Below are 18,359 nucleotides of genomic sequence, written 5' to 3'. Positions count from 1 at the left end.
CAATACTTCCTAGAAGCAGAAACATGTCCAATTTTTAAAGCTCATTTCTGAAACAAAATAATTATGAAATTAAAGTGAAAGCACTAGGATCCAGGGTCTGTTCTCCAACCATTCAGTTCCAATTACTAACTATGGAAAGCTTAAGTGGGCAAGCTGCTCCTCATCCTAGTGCTAAGTCCCATTTTGTCTTTTTCTCGTTTCTCCTCCCACCACCGATTTCACATTTCACTCAGAAGATACTGTCATTATGATTCCAGAATACACTGGAACCGAATATATGTTCAGACAGACCTATTTACAGAAGGTCACGAAGGGTCACATAAGTGCTCAGAGTTACATGTATATTCTTTGTGCACATCCTAAGCCCTTATCCTCACTGACTAGACAGAGAGACAAGAACAAAGTACTTGGACAAAGATCCAGGTACAAAAATGCAGAACGCTGTAAAAACAAGGGGACTACTTAATATTTTTAGGGCTAGCTCTGGGAAATCCTGCATTATCACTGTGAAATAAAACCATCTAGTTTCTTAAAATAATTGAGGGCACCTTATAAAACAAACCCCAAAAAACAGCTAATGAACTCAACATGCTAATGAACTCAAATTACCTGTGAAGAGTTGGAGGCAGCTCTGTCCTGTCTTCAAAGTCATCCTCTAACTGATAGAATAAGAGCCATTTCATTATTAATTCTTTTAAAGAAAGACTTCTATTTACTTCACATATATTCTGCTCCATTCCCATTTTTACTGTTTCTGGAACCACACAGATGGTCAGTGCCAACATCAAACAGCATACTGCAGGACTATAACAAAACAAAAGATGATTAATGTTAAAAGTAATCTCTTTGAGGACAGAAACCTTGACTGTCTATCACCAGGCCACCAATGCTTAGGACAGTGCCTGGCACATGGTGGACATGTTGTATACTTCTGTTGACTAGATGAACACAAGAAAGTGTAAAAAGTTTGACTGCATTTAAGAAAATTCCTGATTAGAGGACGTAGTACTATTAAAATATAAGGTTTATGAATCCTGAGCAAACAAGTAATTGTCAAATTACAGACAAAAATATTTAAACACTTAATTCTTTAAAACTGGCCTTAGTAACTTCTCCACATCTGAAACTAAATTTGCATTTATTTATCTGCACTTCCTGGATAAGCATCAAAAAGCATCTGAAATAGAATTTAACAATCTTTAACTGAAGTTACAAACTCTAAAAATCAGGGGGTTGGGAAATACACACACACACACACAACACATACACACACACACACACGCAATGAAAACTGCAAAATCTCATACAATGCATAGACAACTTACCATGAAGGTCTACAGGCTGATCCAGTAAATAACTTCCAGAATTCTCTGTCAACTTCAACTAAACTCCCTTGAATTATGGCTCCAAGTAAGCCAAAGTTTTCAGCTTGTATTTGTTCAGAACTTATCCTGCGAAAGGTAATAGACCAAATTTTAATCCAGAGTTTCAATAAATCTGACTTTTGTGAGCTTTCGAGATCTGACTTCTTGCTTTGACACAGAGCAACTTCCATAAGGCATCGTAACACATATGGTGTGCGTTCCCCACGTCGCTGTTGAGGTAGAAGCTGGTGTAGTATCATTAATAATGGTGACAGCTCACAGTTAGGTAAATTTGCAGGATATTTTGATATTAATTGGGTTGTAATCTGTAACCTAAAAGAAAAAAATATAATTAATTTGAAAATTATTCTATTCCATTAACAAGTTAAAAGAAAATAAATATATAGACACATTACCATTATAATATACTAGAGTATCACCATCATCATTTTCCATACTAATCTCAAGAGTATACTGACTCTTAATTTTTATTAGGCCCTATTTCCTAAAGTGGCAAGAAGACTGACAACTTTTCTGGCTACCTGGGTAAGCTCTCATATATTTCCCTTAGGTTGTTAAAACATAGATTGTTAAAAGATTATTAAATTACTTTCTTCCTAATCTAATCCTATTAGCAGGTGCTACATATGCTAACATCTCTTTGTGTTGAGGTGTACAACTCAGTGGGTTCCATGAGGCACACACTAATTGCCTACTAGACAGCCATTCTCCCTTCTTCCTTGTTATGGTAATATGCTTAAGAAAGGTGGCCCTGTCCCTGACCCTAGCAGATGAGCCATAGTGGCTGATCTCAGCGCGTCCTGGGACCACCTTCTCCTTTGTCAGTGACCGGTTTGGAAGTAGACAAATGACCTAATTCTAGCTAATAATATTAAAAGATTCTGTCCGAGGTCTTACAGAAAAACTAAATGAGACTAAAATGACACTGAAAGAGGAAAAAAGTGACATTTTACCAAGGCACAAGTTCAAAATCATTCTGTGACTTCTGAAGATGATCTTTTATTACGTCCCAGCCTAATTCTATTTTCCTCTTTTTGCAAGGTACACTGTAAGCATTAAATTCTCTTTGTGTGATGGTATAGGACTGAGAAATTTCCAAAGATCTGGTATCTTCATTAAAAACCTGTAAAATTAAAAAAGGAAAACCTATTTTTTTTACATTGCTATTGTTTTCTAATTGTTCATTTGGAAAAGATTGTTCTTCCTCAAATGAAGATACAGGGATATCATAAAGCAAGAGTAATAAGTTATAGAAATATATAAATATGATCATATAGTAATGAGCAAACATTTTGCATGACGGTAATGGCTCTCCAGAAAGCAAATATTATCAAATAAAGTGTTAGTTTTATTTCCTCGTAACATTTACTAAGCACACCAAGATATGTAAAAGTAAAGCAAAAACCTTTATTTTCAAAGGAATTAAATCATAAATTTAGCATTAATAAAATATTTGACAAATGAAATTATCTAGGATGTTAATCAAATGTCTGGGGGAAAAGTTTTACTTAAGAAACATTAATAAATAACTATGGTGTACACTTCTGAAACTAGTGCAATTTTATATGTTAGCTATATTTTTTTAAAAAATCTTTAAAAAGAACATTAAGCCATCAACTGATGAATGGATAAACAAAATGTAACATAGCCATACAACTGAGTATCAATCAGTGATAAAAAGAAATGAAATACCGATTCATAGTGTAACATGAATAAACCTTGAAGGCATTATGCTAAGTGAAAGAAGGCCATATTGTATGATTCCACTTACACCCAGGGTCCCCAACCCCTGGGCTGCGGACCAGTACCAGTCCATGGCCTATTAGGAACCAGGCCACACAGCAGGACGTGAGTGGCAGGCAGCAAGTGAGGCTTCATCTGTATTTGCAGCCCCTCTCCAGCACTAGCATCACCGCCTCAGGTCCACCTCAGATCATTAGGCATTAGATTCTCATAGGAGCACCAGTCTCTGGTGCCAAAAAGGCTGGAGACCGCTGACTTATATGGAATGTTCAAAATAGGCTAAATTAATAGAGACGGAAAATAGATTAGTGGTTGGTTGCTAGGGACTAGGAGAAGTGGGGAATTAGGACTGACTGCTAATCGGTACAAAGTTTGTTTTGAGGCTGATGGAAAATGTTCCAGAATTGAGTAGTGGTGATGGGTACACATGTTGAAATAGTGAATTTAAAATAGTGAATTTTATGCTATGTGATATCTAACTCAGAATAAAAAGAAGAAACTTTAGGGTTAAGGTGAACTTATTTCCTACAGACAATCTTTTAAGAATGGAAAAGTTCATCAGTTTATATATGTAGCAGAGTTATCTTTTCTGGTGAGAAGGCAATTCCAAATATTTATGGTGTTTTGAAAGGAGCAGTTATATGTAGAGCAATTTTACATTTTTTTTTTTAAATCAGAATGCAGATTTAAAAAGCCCAGGAAAAGAAAAATTAATGGGAAATTTCAAAATGTGACAAGACCTACTACTGTACCTGGTGACAGATATCTGCCATCAATTCAATCAAGTTTTCCTTGACAGCAATACTACGAAATACTGAAGAATATTTTCCTCTGCTCCCTATATGATTTATCTCATTAACTAGCAGGTCATATAAGTCGTATAAGATACTTCTCCATTTTCTTGATTCATAAGCACCTGTAATTTAAAAAGTTATAGTTTATATATACACTCCATTTGTACTGCCAACTCTCACAAAACTATTCATCTGTTAAGGTGGAAACATTAGAAAACATCTGGTCCAACCTTCAATTCAGTACTAATGCCTCTTCTGACAATATCCTTGACAAGCTCTACTAAAAAAAGGTGTCTATTTCACACATAGTAAACTGTATTTATTTTAATATTCTTTATATTCTGATCTTTCTCGAATCAACTCTATCAAAATCTCAGACTTTCTCTAATATCTTCTCTTCCCTAAGGCAAATACAATTAATATATTCCCTCTTTTACATGAGGACCAAGTTCTCTATCTTAGTTGAAATGAAAAACATTACCAGTTCCTTTAGCACACAAATGACATCCAGAATTGTCATCATCCCAGTCTTCTTTCCCTGGACACACTCCAGTCAACTTAAGGCCCTCTTAAAATGCTCACTCTACAAAATCTGGTGAACATAATACGCTGACTGTGAACTGACCAGTATGGGGAACAATGGGCTATTACTTCCCCAAAACAAACAAACAAAAACCCATGAAATCTATTAACGTAGCCTAAAACTACATTAGCATTTCTGGCAGCTTCATCAATCTGCCGATATTTAATTCATCCTAAATATGCAGTTAACTACAACTCTATATATGTCATACCATCTCCTAATAAGCCTGATTTTCATCCTGGTGAGACTATGTGAAAGATGAAAAACTAAGAAAAGTCACCACTTTTTGACTCACAGTGGTTTCATGGGCTACAAATACATGTAACCATAAATACTAGAACTCATGAAACATACATAAAAGTGGCTATAATACTTCTCCCGTTTTAGCTGCCATTACTCATTGAAGCATGATTTCTTAATAAGGTCATTAAACTAGCCATGATGAATTGGTCCATAGGCTGGAACAAGCCCAAAGGCAAACGTAGCCTGAGCATGAGGAAACTCATTCAGTTCCAGTTCCACCCAATAAAGTTCCTATCTACTGAATGGAGCTACACCAAGCAATACTCTCTTGATAAAAGACAAATGTAAAGAAATCAAGGCTAAATGGGTTATTCATTTCTGGTTTTCATAGCAAACAGCGGATTGAAATAACTATGAGTCTCTATGTACATATCTTCCTCAGGAACTGACTAATCAAATTGGTTGTTTTCTCAAATCAACTCTATCAAAATCTCAGACTTTCTCTAATATCTTCTCTTTCTCTAATATCTTCTCAGTCCACATTTATCTATTTTATTTTCTAATAAAAGCTATATGTAAACAAAATCCTGTCTTCTCTAAATTTTTTTAGTCTGTGTCATACCTCTTAGCAGCTAATTATTGCTGCATAATCAGCTCCTAGAGGAAACAGTGTCTTATGTTTGTATTTTTCATAATATCTAGCATTGTACTAAACAAATGGTAAGTCATATGATTAGCTACCACAGCTTCAAAATCTAAAAAAAAAAGTGTGAACACTATCATTATGACAAATACTATTACCAAACACAGGAATTCAGAAGATGGTCATAACCTCCTACCAAGTACAAATTTCATACTTAAGCCTCTATATTTCAATGAAGAAGCAAATTTAAAACAGCAAAAATTTCCTTTATACCTTTTTCTTGGGTTTTGGCTCCCTTTGGATGATGGATATAAATTTGCAGCTGAAATAATTCAATAATTATTTCTTTTAAAGAATCATTAAGTCTGTGTTGAGTCCAAATATAAACCAAAGTAGGAAGATTTTCATCTCCTAATTCACACACTTGAATTCGAAAATTAACAGCTAAAGTCTTGAGGAAGATAATAAATGCTGCTAAGATATGATTTAGACCTGCAAAGATCTTTTCTTGTCTGTAACAGAAAATAAACAGACTCAACTTGGTATAACAGAGGGCAGGGAGGGGGGGAATGTGGATACACAAAGTGACGACAGTTATGAAATTGCACAATGAAAAAAATCTAATTTTCAAATAACAATAGCATTAATTTCAGAACTATTCAGAAAAAAAAACATCATAGCAGCACTACACAACAACAAAAATTCTTATTTGATGCTAAAGATTATTCCTGTTTGCTCTCCCTGCTACTGAAATATTGTATAAAATTACACGAAACTGTTTTGTAATACCTACCATTTATAAAATGTTTTACATTATAAATTGGTTAATGCCACACAAATGTAAGATATTGATACTTCCAAAATATACTATTTTATTCTTATCCTCAAAAATGGGGAAAATAAAACTACTTGAGGATATTTAGCTCTTCCTGTCATTAGAAAAGACAGATCTCTCACTGAAGAAAGAACATCCTTTCATGTTCTGTATATTGGATATTCAGAAAGTACTGGACCTAATATTTTCTTTGGAAATCCACTAGTTCTACTACAATGAGCCAATTTTTAAAAAATTGGTAGTATTTTTAGTTACTGAATCTAAAACACAGTCTTCCAAGATCAAATGGATCTTCAATATAAAACGAAACAAAAAGAGATTAGATTACCTTGCATTTTGAATAGCCTTGGAAAAAAAATCCAAAAATTTGGGATTCAATCCATCAGTTTGTGAGCAGCATCCTTTAGTCACAGCTTGAATTATTCTAGCCAGTAAAACTCTATTAATGTCTTGAGAAGGTTTAAGATACAGCCTGAAGTACACAGAGAATAATTCTTGAAAAGACAAACAAAAATGTATGTTATATTTTTAAAAAGAAACCGATCAAATTATTTAACTTAAACGTCACAATTCAATTTAAATTTCAACAATCCCACATGTAAAAAAGATTAAAATTATACTTATATTTAATAAATAAAAGCATTCTGTCAATCTTTCATTGTATTTTATATAAATTGCCTTCAAGACAGGAACAGCTACAGAGAACGCAAACACCAGTTTAAAAACCAGACTTCAGATAAACTTCCCTATGTTCCTTCTCTAATCCTATGTTCCCTCATACAGGCCTAACAAAGCACTTGACACAGTGCACACTCCAAGTTTTGTTTTGTTTTAATGCTGTTTGACTAATAATGGAGAACTTATTTCTCACAGCAATAAGAGTAGTAAGAGTACTTTCATTTTTGCATAAATTCCTCAATCCCAAGGCAACGTGAAGAGGGACAGGTGACACAAGTACAAATGATGAGCTACGTTACAGGAGAGAAATCCCAAGTCTTTATAACGAATGGGCTGCAAGCAAATCTGTCCTTTGCTCTGGAGGAAACTATCAGTTATCTCCATCATCATCCCTATCTTCCAAGACTCACTATACAAGAATACTTTAAAAAATAGTCTAGAAAAAAGTAGTGTGTCCGCTCATAACATCTGCAGAAATGTGAGATGCTTTGAGAATTATCTCCTAACACAATGAAAAGCAAAGTTGCTAACGCATGATCTTCTTCCCATAAAGAGAGAATAAGAAACTCCTCAGTAAAGTAAGAATACCTATGAGTAGCTTCCTTTTCCACTGTGGATGGTACATGATTCTACAGAAATAGTTTAAAATAAGCAATATAAAAAAAAGAATAAGAACACTATAAATACCTCAAACATTAAATAGTAAAAAAAAAACAAAACCAAACAAAATGATTTTCAAATGATTCCCATCATATCTGACGTTAGTTTATAGAACTCTACACCCACTACATACATTACATTATGGTAAAAAAATTTACATTAATACATACAAATTTGGAGATTAGAAAAAAGGAGGGGTTATCTTGATCATTTCCCTCTTATTACTTGCCAGGAGCAGAGAGGTGAAATAGGAAAACCCAAAATGCAATTGTCTCTGATGAAAGCTCAAGCTTCAGGGCTATTATGTTAGTTGGGGGTAATTACCCCAATTCTAAAAGAATCCACATACTGCCCTAGTTAAATGGTAAAAAACATATATAAGACATCAATAAAAGCTCAGAAGAATAAAGACCAACTTCTTCAAAAAAGCCTTCAGATGATTTTACCTCCTCCATGAATTCAATGACAGAAAAAGCTCAGAGCAGATGGTTAAACATGATGTTAAAAAGGAGTTTCTAGAGTCAAGAAAATAAAATAAAATCCCAAATTACATAATAAAATGTAGATTGGGACTTTATAAGACAAGCATGCTATCTGCAAAGCATGCTTCTTTTGTATGCCTTTTATTTGCTTTTCTTGCCTAATTATCCTGGCTAGAACCTCCAGTACAATGTTGAATAGAAGTGGTAAGAGCGATTTCTTTTGTGAAAAGTTTTAAACTATAAGTCCAATTTCTTTAGCAGTTAAAGAACCATTCAGATTATCTATTTCATATTGTGTGAGTTTTGATGGTGTGTGGTTTTAAGAAATTGGTCTATTTAAATTCAGTTGTCAAATTTATGTGTGTAGAGCTCTTCACAGTGTTCCCTTATTTTTTTAATAGCTGCAGGATCTGCAATTATATCCCATTTCATTCCTAATATCATTAATTTCTGTCCTCTGTTTTTATATTAGTCACTCTTGCTAGAGGTTCTATGTTTTCAAAGAATCAGCTTTTTGTTTCATAAACTTTTCTCCAGTGTTTCTTTGTTTTCAATTTCATTTATTTCTGCTCTTCTGCTGGAAGATTTTGGGTTTGTTTTTCTAGTTTCTTGAGATGGAAACTCTTATCATTGATTTAAGATCCTTCCTTTTTTCTAATGTAGACATTTAATGCTATAAATTACCCTTTTGACAAAACTTAACTGCAGTACACAAATTTTGATATGTTGTAACTTTCATTTTTCATTCAGTTCTATTATGCTTTGATTTCAAGACTTTTCCTTTAACCCATGAATTATTTTGAAGTGTGTTGTTCATTTTCACAAAAGTATTATGAGGGAAACAGAGTACTTCGATAAAAAATAAAAAGAAATTTAGAAGAGCACTCAGAAAATTGCAGTGACATTTAAGCTGAGACCTGAAGGATGAGAAGAAACCAGTCATACAGAGGACAGCCTCTGACAAGGACAAATGCCACAAGGCAAGAGCTTGCACCCTCTGAATAGGAGTGTATGAGATAATCCATTGCAGTGTCAGAACAAATATTAGAACTATTTAAAATTAAAATTAATTACAAATAAAATTAAGATTTACTGATATTTTATACAGAAATTAACAATGACCACTTTGGAAGACAAGTTGGCAGTTTCTTATAAAACTAAACATATTTTTACCATATAATCCAGCAATCACACTGCTTGATATTTACTCAAATGATTTGAAAATGTATCTGCACACTGTTGTTTATAGCAGCTTTAGTCATAATTCCCTAAGCTTGGAAGCACATTGAAATGTCCTTCGGTAAGTGAATGGATAAACTGTGACACATCCAGATAATAAAATATTATTCGGTGCCAAAAAGAAATGAGTTATCAAGCAATGAAAAGACATGGAGGAAACATAAATGCATATTACTAAGTAAAAGAAGTCAATCTGAAAAGACTACATACTGTATGATTCCAATTATATGACATTCTGGAAAAGGAAAAACTATGGAGATAGTAAAAAGACCAGTGGTTGTTAGAAACTGGAGGGAGGGATAAACAGGTGGAGCACAGAGGATTTTTAGGGCAGTGAAACTAACTATTCTGTATGATAATTTAATGGTGGATATACATTTATCAGTATACGTTTGTCAAAGCTTATAGAATATACACCACCAAGAGTGACTCTGATGTAAACTGTAAACTTTGGGTGTCAATGAAAAACCATAAGATTATCTCAGTAGATGCAGAAAAAATTAGCAAAATTCAATATCTACTCTTGATAAAGACCATGAGCAACTAGGAATAGAACGGAACATCCTTGACCTGTACCGACAGCTAATACGCTTAATGGTCAAACACTGAATACTTGCCCCTAAAACCAGGAATAGGACAAAGATGTCTGCTCTCACTACTCCTACTCAAAACCATACTGGAGAAAAAACTATAAATCTATTAGAAGAAAACATCGGGGGAAAGTTTCATGACACTGGATTTGGCAATTGTTTAGAAATGACATCAAAAGCACAGGCAAAAAAAAAAATAGATAAACTGTACTCATCAAATTTACAACTTTAATTCATCAAAAACTTTGTCATCAGAGTTAAGGCAACCCATGAAACAGGATTAAATATTTGCAAACGATATATCTGATAAAGGATCAATATCCAGAACAAATAAAGAACCTACAACTAAACAATTAAAAAAAAAAAAAAAAAAACCTGATTAAATACTGATCAAAAGACCTGAACAGACATTTCTCCAAAGATGACATAAGAATGGCCAATAAGCACATGAAAAGTTCAACATCATCAGTCATCAGAGATATGCAAATCAAAACTACAATGAGATACTACTTCACACACATTCACATTAGGATGGCTATTGTCAAAAATAGAAAAAAAGAACAAGGGTTTGTGAGGATGTAGAGAAATTTAAACACTTGAACATTGCTGGTGGATATGTAAAATGGTACAGCCCTTATAGAAAAAAAAGTATGGCAGTTCCTCAATAAAGTAAACATAGATTTGCCATACAATGCAGCAATTCCACTTCTAGATCTATACCCAAAAGAACTGAAAGCAGGACTCAAAGAGCCATCTGTACACCCATGTTCATAGCAGCATTATTCACAATAGCCAAAGGGTAGAAACCACCCAAATGTGCAATGACAGATAAATGGAAAAACAAAATGTGGTATGTACATAAATTGAATATTCAGTCTTAAGAAGGAATTCTTGACATATGCTACAACATGAATGAAACCTGAAGACCTTATGCTAAGTGAAAAATCTGTCCATTTGACAAGGACAAATATTTTATAATTTTACGTCCAGATGGTAGCTAGAATAGTCAAATTCACAGAAGCGAAGTAGAACAGTTGCCAAGGTCTGGGGGAGGGGAGAAGGGAGAGGTCTTATTTATGGGTAGGTTTCAGTTTGAGAAGATGAAAAAAGTTCTAGAAATAGATGGTGATGGTTGTACGACAATGTAGTTATATGTGGATTTTCAAATGTGCAGGAGGTCAGCACCACTAATTTTCACACTGTTCAAGAATCAATTGTACACTTAATGCCACTGAACTTAAAAATGGTTAAAATGGTAAATTTTGTTATATACATTTTACCATTAAATATATCATAGTGGAGGGCCTAGCCAATATAAGGAAGAAAAAGGATAAAAACCACGTGGCCTAGAAATGAAGAGAAAAAATCCTCTACTATTTGCAGAGGACATGATTATCTAAATAGAAAATCCAAAGAACCTACAAAAGAGCTCTTAGATCTATTAATATTTTAGCAAGGTCCCAGAAGACAAGATCAATAGACAAAAACCGACTGCACGTCTACATAAGAGCAATGAATGATATAAAAGTACAATTTACAAACTGCTAGAGTATAAATCTAACAAAAACACACAAATTCTATACATTGATAATTACAAAACACTGACTTTTTAAAAAAATTTTATTTTATTGGTTAGACATTTATATAGTTTCTAAAATGATCCACCCAATTGCTCTTTCTCTTCTCTGGCTCTCCACCTATTACATTAATGCTAACTGCATTCCCTATGCTGTGAGATATATCATGTTCATGGATTGAAAGAGTCTACATTGTTAAGATGTCCATTCTTCCTAAATTGTTCAACAGATTCTATGTAATCCCTATCAAAATCTCAGCAGGATTTTTTGTAGAATTCAACAAGATGATACTAAATTTACACAGAAATGCTGCACCAGTCTTAGGCCATCTTCTCACCTCACTCAGAAATCCCTTCCTAAACAATCTTATCAGTAACCATAGCTTCAATCACAACCACTACCAAATATGTATTTTGAACATAAACTTCGCTTCTTGAGCAGAATCCTCGTTAGAGAAGCAGGTTTCAGGGAAGGGAGCTAACTAGAAAAATAATTCAACAAAAGGGCTGATTATTAGAAGTGATAGTAGTTTGCTTAAAAATAAAAAGAGGATTTCAGAGAACATGTCAGATGATGGAATCACAGTAAAGAGACTAAAAGAAGGACTACCATTGTTTCAGTAAGACCCATTATTTTAAGTACTAATTAATCTAAAATCATCAAATATCCTAAATATTTAGGATGCACCACTTTGGTGAGACCTCTTGGAGTACCCTAGATAGCACTGGCCTATTCTCCAAAGGCTATCACTAGGCTTATTGAGGGCTGTGTTTGGGATACAGCCTCCTGTTCAAAGCAATAGCACAAACCCCAAATGACACCTTAGAAATTAATGCAATAGCTTAGAAGCCTTTTATTCATGTGGACCAGTACAGTGTAATGCAGGGCACTGATTAGGTCATGCTTTTATGGTCCATATATCTCATTTTGAAATGATACACTGACAGTAAAGAATATAGATAAATGTCTCTCAATTTAGTTAGCACAATTTATGTTGAATACTTTTCACTGAAATTATTGAGTTTCTAATATTTCAGGTGGTTTTATTAGAAGACTTTGACATTTGGCTTCAAGTCACTTCATTACCATCAAATCCCATTTTCACCCATTAAACCCATTCAGACCCAGAAATGTTCCATCTTTGAAATCAATAAACTCAAATGTTTCACTTTCTGACTATAACTTCCTTCCTTTGTGGTCTCTCAGTAATTCTTAACTAACAAACTGTCAATAACACTAGATTCCTTCCTGGCACCTATTAAACCCATATAGACCCAGAAATGTTCAACCTTTGAAATAATAAACTCAAACGTTTCGGTCTCTGACCATAACTTCCTTCCTTTGTGGTCTTCTCAGGATCTCTCACCTACAAATTGTCAACAACACTAAATTCCTCCCTGGCAACCACTCTGTTTATCTTTAAAGTCACTGGGTCCTATATCCTGTAGGTTTTATATAGGACCCAGTGTGTACTAAATATCATATTCTAACACTTTTGATACCTTACCAGTGACCTCTTAATTACCTAATTCAATGAATACTTGTGTCTTATCATTTCTACGACACTTAAATTGCCACATCCCTTCCAACTTGTAACTCTTGCTTTCACTTTTCTAACATACCTCTCTTTTGGTTTTCTTCTTTCTACTTTAATCATGGTTGAATTTAAATATCATTGATCTGTGAACTCTACGTACTCAAACATGTCTATATTATATTGCATTATAATTTTTGGTTTATTTGTTTTCTGCCCTGGACTGGTATAATTCCTTGAGAATAGGGGATGGCATCTTTCAAATCTGTAATTCCAGTTCTGATAGCAGGCACCTAATAGATTGTCAGTAACAATAATTTAGGAAGTATATAATAAATGTAAATTTAGAATCAGATCCTATAACCATTTAATTATATTAAAGTACTATTTAACCGTGATATAGTTTAAGGGCCATAGACTAACTGCTCCTTTGGTGAAATATTTCACAAAGAAAAATCCACTGAAAACAAACTTTAAAACATACCTAGCCACTGTTGCTGAGATATTTCACACCAGTATTTTCTCACTGAAAGAATGTCTTTGAGCAGTATGTTGCTACAATCAGCTCCATAAATGGCACCATCAGATGAATCTTTCACTGTATCCATGATGTAATTCAAGAGTTCTTGACATTTTAGCCTGGGTGCTCCTATTTAAAAATAAAATAAAATAAAATAAAATAAAATAAAATAAAATAAAATAAAATAAATAAATAAATAACATATAAATCTTTGAAAAATTAATAAGGAATGACAACTATATAAACAATTCTTTTTGGGAAATTATATAAATAATTCTTTTTCGGAAATTACTATTAACCAACCTCCTTCTCATAGAGCACAAATTAGCAACCTATGGCCCATAGGCAAAATTCTGCAAGTTGTTTTTAGAAACAGTTTTACTGGACCACAGCCATGTACATTCATCCATTGTCTGTGGCTACTTTCAGGCTAAAACAAGAGTTGAGTACTAGAAATAGAGACTTATATAGACTACAAAGTCAAAAACATTTACTATCTGATGCCCTTACAAAAAGTTTACCAATCCCAGTGCAAATATATAGCAAAACCACCATTCATTCGATCCTTAATAACTCACAATTTCTGGCATTAGACCTAAAATGATCCAAAGTTATTTAATACTATTTATAAAAAATGAATTTATTAGAACATAAGATTATAAGGAGAATATTTGCTTTGAAAAGCAAAAATACTTCAAGTCCTATATAGCACATAAATATTTAAGATCGTAATTTTTACAATTTTATTAGAGATCCTGAAATTCGGTATTAATGGATATATTATTATAAGCTATGAGTAGGTCACTGCAAGTCATTATATTCTGAATATATTCTAGTTTAGAATTTTCTTATTAGACTATCATATTCAGAAGTATTAGACTATGCTAAATTAATGTACACTAATATAACTGGGAAATCATTTTTACTTAAGGCTTATCTCATAATTTTAGGCATCTGGCCAATGATGAAATATACAATCATATGATCCACTGCTATTACCCTCTGTACATCTCTCTTACAATCTTTATAACACTTTCTTTTCTATAACATGTTATATTATTACAGCCTTAAGGAAAGGAATTAATCTCTGTATCCCAACACACAGCCCAGAGACTGTCCTATAGTAGATGATTAATAACCATCTGTTGAATTAACCAAATATATTAATATCAGGATGAAATCCTACATCCCTATGGCCTTAATCCCAATATATATCCTTCCTCTGCCAAATCTGAGAAATGTTTCAAAAATTATGCTGACACTCTTTCTAAGGAATCTGCCTGAAAAGGACAACTTAGTTGGCTGTAGAGACGAAGGAACCTCATGGAACTTAACATTTTTCACGGTTGGGTTTTCTATTCTCTAGAATGTCTAGGCTGTCTGTGTAGAAGCAAACATAAAGGAATAAACAATATTTGCTTACTGGTTCCTTCCTAGCTGCCTCTTTTTTTTTTCTAATCTTTGTTTCTTTCATCGTATTTTAGATAACAACACCAAGCAAGTGTGACGAAGTCTGGACTTGCATTTAAATTCCCATCAACCCTCAACCCTTTGAAAAAATAACTGAAGTGAGATGACATGATAGTAGTACTCTGGTTTTGCTCTAAGATTAAAGATATTTAAGCTGCAAAGTCGAACTTGAAAGAAAAGAAGGTCTTAAATAAAAAACACCACTTTTCAACCATTTAAATGATCTTACATTGGTAATTTCATCAACTCATATCTGTAAACCAACATATTGATACTTTCGTGTATTTTAAAATGTGATATCCATTGTTAATTTTGCAATTAAAGGTTTTTTTTTTTCACTGTAAAGCAAAATTATAAACTGCATACTTCTCTAGTGGGCTACAAATGGGCTAAATATCTCTCTTACTCACAAACTCTGTAAGTATATATAACGATCTATAAAGAACCCAATGTTAGTAGCCAAAAATACAAATTTTAATGAGTGCAGGGCTACCATACAGGGCAAAAGCAGGTGTAGAATATTTCAGTGCAGCTTTCCTTTGTCTCTGCTGGAGTCCTTGACAAGGGCTTGCAGCTATCCACACAAACTGCCATCACAGAGGAGCTGAAACACTAAACTTTTGCTAAACCACGTTTTTTTAGACTCAAGTCTCATATCTCTACTCTGAAATATCACTCACGAACAATCTATGGCCTTCTACTTAATAATGTTTACTAACACTGGGTTTTTCTGATTTTTAAACTAAACTTGATATCACAAAGCTACATCCTTATCTATGAAGAATAAAATCTGAGCCCAAAAGTCTCGAAACAAACATTTCTGCTTCTAATTTTTCAACATTGTATGAAGCCCATTTCCTTACATAAGCCTACTAGATCCTGCATTATGGTTCAGAAAGATTGACTCTTCAAAATATCGAGTGTACAAATTTAATGGGAGATATGTAGCTCATCAGGAGCAAAAAAATAAATAGTATTTTTTTAGATCAACAGTAAGCACAGTGTTAGTTTAAAGTGTGAGTTCTGATTGCTAAGAAGCTAATGTGATCTTAGAATTAATTAGTAAAAGAATAAAATAAAAAATGTCAAGTCCTGCTCCACTCTGTACCAATCAGAATATACCTTACGAGGTGGAGTCCCACTCTTTAAGAGAGAGGTAATTAAACTGAAGAATATTCAGAAAAGTGACACAAAAATCAGGTCATATGTACTTAAGGAAATAGGTCTGTTCAGCATAGAGCAGTTAGGGGAAATACCATGGCTAAGTTCAAATATCTTAAAGAATGTCATACTGAAAAATTGATTAGAATTTTTCTGTATTATCTCAGGAAACAGAAGCAGTAACAAAAAGACAGGTTTTTCTCTCAAAGCTATTCGAAGATAGAAAATAAAGTCTCAAAAGGTATGTTTAATCATTATAGCTACTTAAGTGCTAAGGACATAAAGAAGGGATCCAAGAAGAATGGGTAGTTGAAATAATAATTTTTAATCTTTTCAAACCCGAGACTGTATCATTCTATGCCTACATAAATTCCTCCAAATACTGAACCTATAATATTAAAAATCATTATATGTACTAGAAATTAGAGTTAGTGCTCAACTTTTATTTCACCATATTCAGACCAAACTCATACAACGATAACCTATTAAGCCAATTATTTATAATAAATAACACAGCACTTACTTTTATTTGCACATTTGATGAAGTATTTGACCAAGCTACTGATTTCTTGCATCTTTTTCTGCCTGGTGGCTTGTGCTGAGGATGACACATTTGGTCTTGCTGTCTTCAGACATTCGGTTTCTTTCTGAATATGTTTCTGTAAAAATCTTCAAGAAACCAAAATGGAATTTCAGAAACTCATGAAATGTTTAAATTATAATAGTTTCGAAAAGTCCTTCATGCCATAATAAAGAGTATTTTTTAAACCACGTTGCTTCAATCAATGTACCGGCTAAATGAAATAAATTTATCAAGGCATAAGCCACACAACGTCAATTTAAAGTCTTGTCTGCAAAGCTCTTGATCTGTAACCTCTATGATTTTCTATTGCTTTACTGTCTGCTTTCTTTTTATCACTGAAAGCTTGCAGTGCTAGTAAGGGCTCTCAATTCTCTTTCACCTATTTCTGTTATTCCATACATGACCTACCTCTTTCCTAGGCCATTGGTAACGACTTTAGCAATTAAATGAAGACTGCTTAGAAGGCATTCATGATTAATTGGAAGTGTCAAGTGCCTATCTGCCCTACCTAATCAGCTTTTGCAAAATAGTATTCATCTTTAGATAATAACTATATTGGTGGTATCTGAAACAAACTAAGTAACTGAGGAAAAGAAGCATCCATTTATCATGTTATCTGCATTGAAACTGCTAATAATCTAGTACCAAATAAGAGGTAAAAAATCAAATAGATTACCTATTCTAAAACACAGGAACAGTAAATACTCAGACTTCCTCTAGACTGCAAATGTTGTTTCAAGTTACTCAGTATTCTACACTAAAATATTTTATTTATATCTCCAAAGTCTTATAAGCTATTTCAGATATAAATATACTTCATAGTTAAAAACTGTCTTAATGTAAAAATGTATCAGCAATCAATTGTATGTTTCCAATGCCTAAGTTTTGTTTTTTTAATTGCATTCATATGGAATCTAAAATTCATTTTATTTTTTTTATTATAACACCTAGAAGTTACTTAGAGCAATATTTAAAGATGTCAAAATAATAAAACTTATTATAACTTAATTTTATTCTCTAATTTTAAAGATATGAAAGGAATTCTCTAATCTTGAGACATATCTAAGACACTTTATTGAAAAATAATTTAACGTTAATTTTGTCTATATAAACATCTTTTAAAAATTGTTTCAGATAAATATTATACCCCAACTTCACATGCAAGACACGTTATATAGAGAACAAAGATAAATAAGATCTAAATACACACACCCACAAAATTACAACAGAAATAAAAATGAGAGAAAAATATAGTAAAAAAATTAGAATGGAATACCTAAAAACAGCATCCCAATTCAAATATTTCCCTTGCTTGGAATCTGAATGCCGATCTAAATGTTGAACAGTTTCAGGATCCCGAATCAGGCACTTAAATTTCTCAACTTCTTTCTGAAAATAAAAAAAAGAACATAATAATGGATTAGCAACCACATGCTTGCTTCAAGGAAATACTGAATTTAAGTAATTTACTACCCTTCGTTCGGTAGCTCTATCATGTTCCAGTTGACGGCAGCAAATAAGCAGATCATTAAGTGCTAGACTCATAGTTCAGAATTTCAGAAAACAGATCATTGTCTGTAAAAAAAAAAAAAATACATATATAAAATTATTTCAGACTATGGTTTTAATATATAGTTGG

At 33.1% G+C, this 18,359-nt stretch overlaps 1 protein-coding gene across 6 annotated transcripts in view; it reads right to left on the bottom strand.

Moving 5' to 3' along the window:
* Positions 1-18,359, bottom strand: part of ATM (ATM serine/threonine kinase) — a 125,271-nt gene that overhangs the window by 102,365 nt on the left and 4,547 nt on the right. For all 6 annotated transcript variants that reach the window (XR_005657342.1, XM_039883165.1, XM_039883162.1 and 3 more), the window contains 10 exons: positions 18,194-18,295; positions 17,997-18,109; positions 16,661-16,806; positions 13,471-13,635; positions 6,555-6,720; positions 5,665-5,903; positions 3,881-4,044; positions 2,339-2,508; positions 1,326-1,697; positions 610-804 (listed from right to left, as the gene is read on the bottom strand). Coding sequence is in view for 5 of the 6 variants with exons in the window: in XM_039883165.1 (XP_039739099.1) it covers positions 610-804; positions 1,326-1,697; positions 2,339-2,508; positions 3,881-4,044; positions 5,665-5,903; positions 6,555-6,720; positions 13,471-13,635; positions 16,661-16,806; positions 17,997-18,109; positions 18,194-18,265 (1,802 nt within the window). In the remaining variant the exon portion in view is untranslated. The remainder of the gene's footprint in view (positions 1-609; positions 805-1,325; positions 1,698-2,338; positions 2,509-3,880; positions 4,045-5,664; positions 5,904-6,554; positions 6,721-13,470; positions 13,636-16,660; positions 16,807-17,996; positions 18,110-18,193; positions 18,296-18,359) is intronic.

Source organism: Pteropus medius, unplaced genomic scaffold, assembly GCF_902729225.1.
Source record: "Pteropus medius unplaced genomic scaffold, Ma_sr-lr_union100, whole genome shotgun sequence".
In the NCBI taxonomy this organism is placed as follows: Eukaryota; Metazoa; Chordata; class Mammalia; order Chiroptera; family Pteropodidae; genus Pteropus; species Pteropus medius.
The sequence above is the reverse complement of the archived record's forward strand: the minus strand, read 5'-3'. Positions and strand labels throughout refer to the sequence as shown.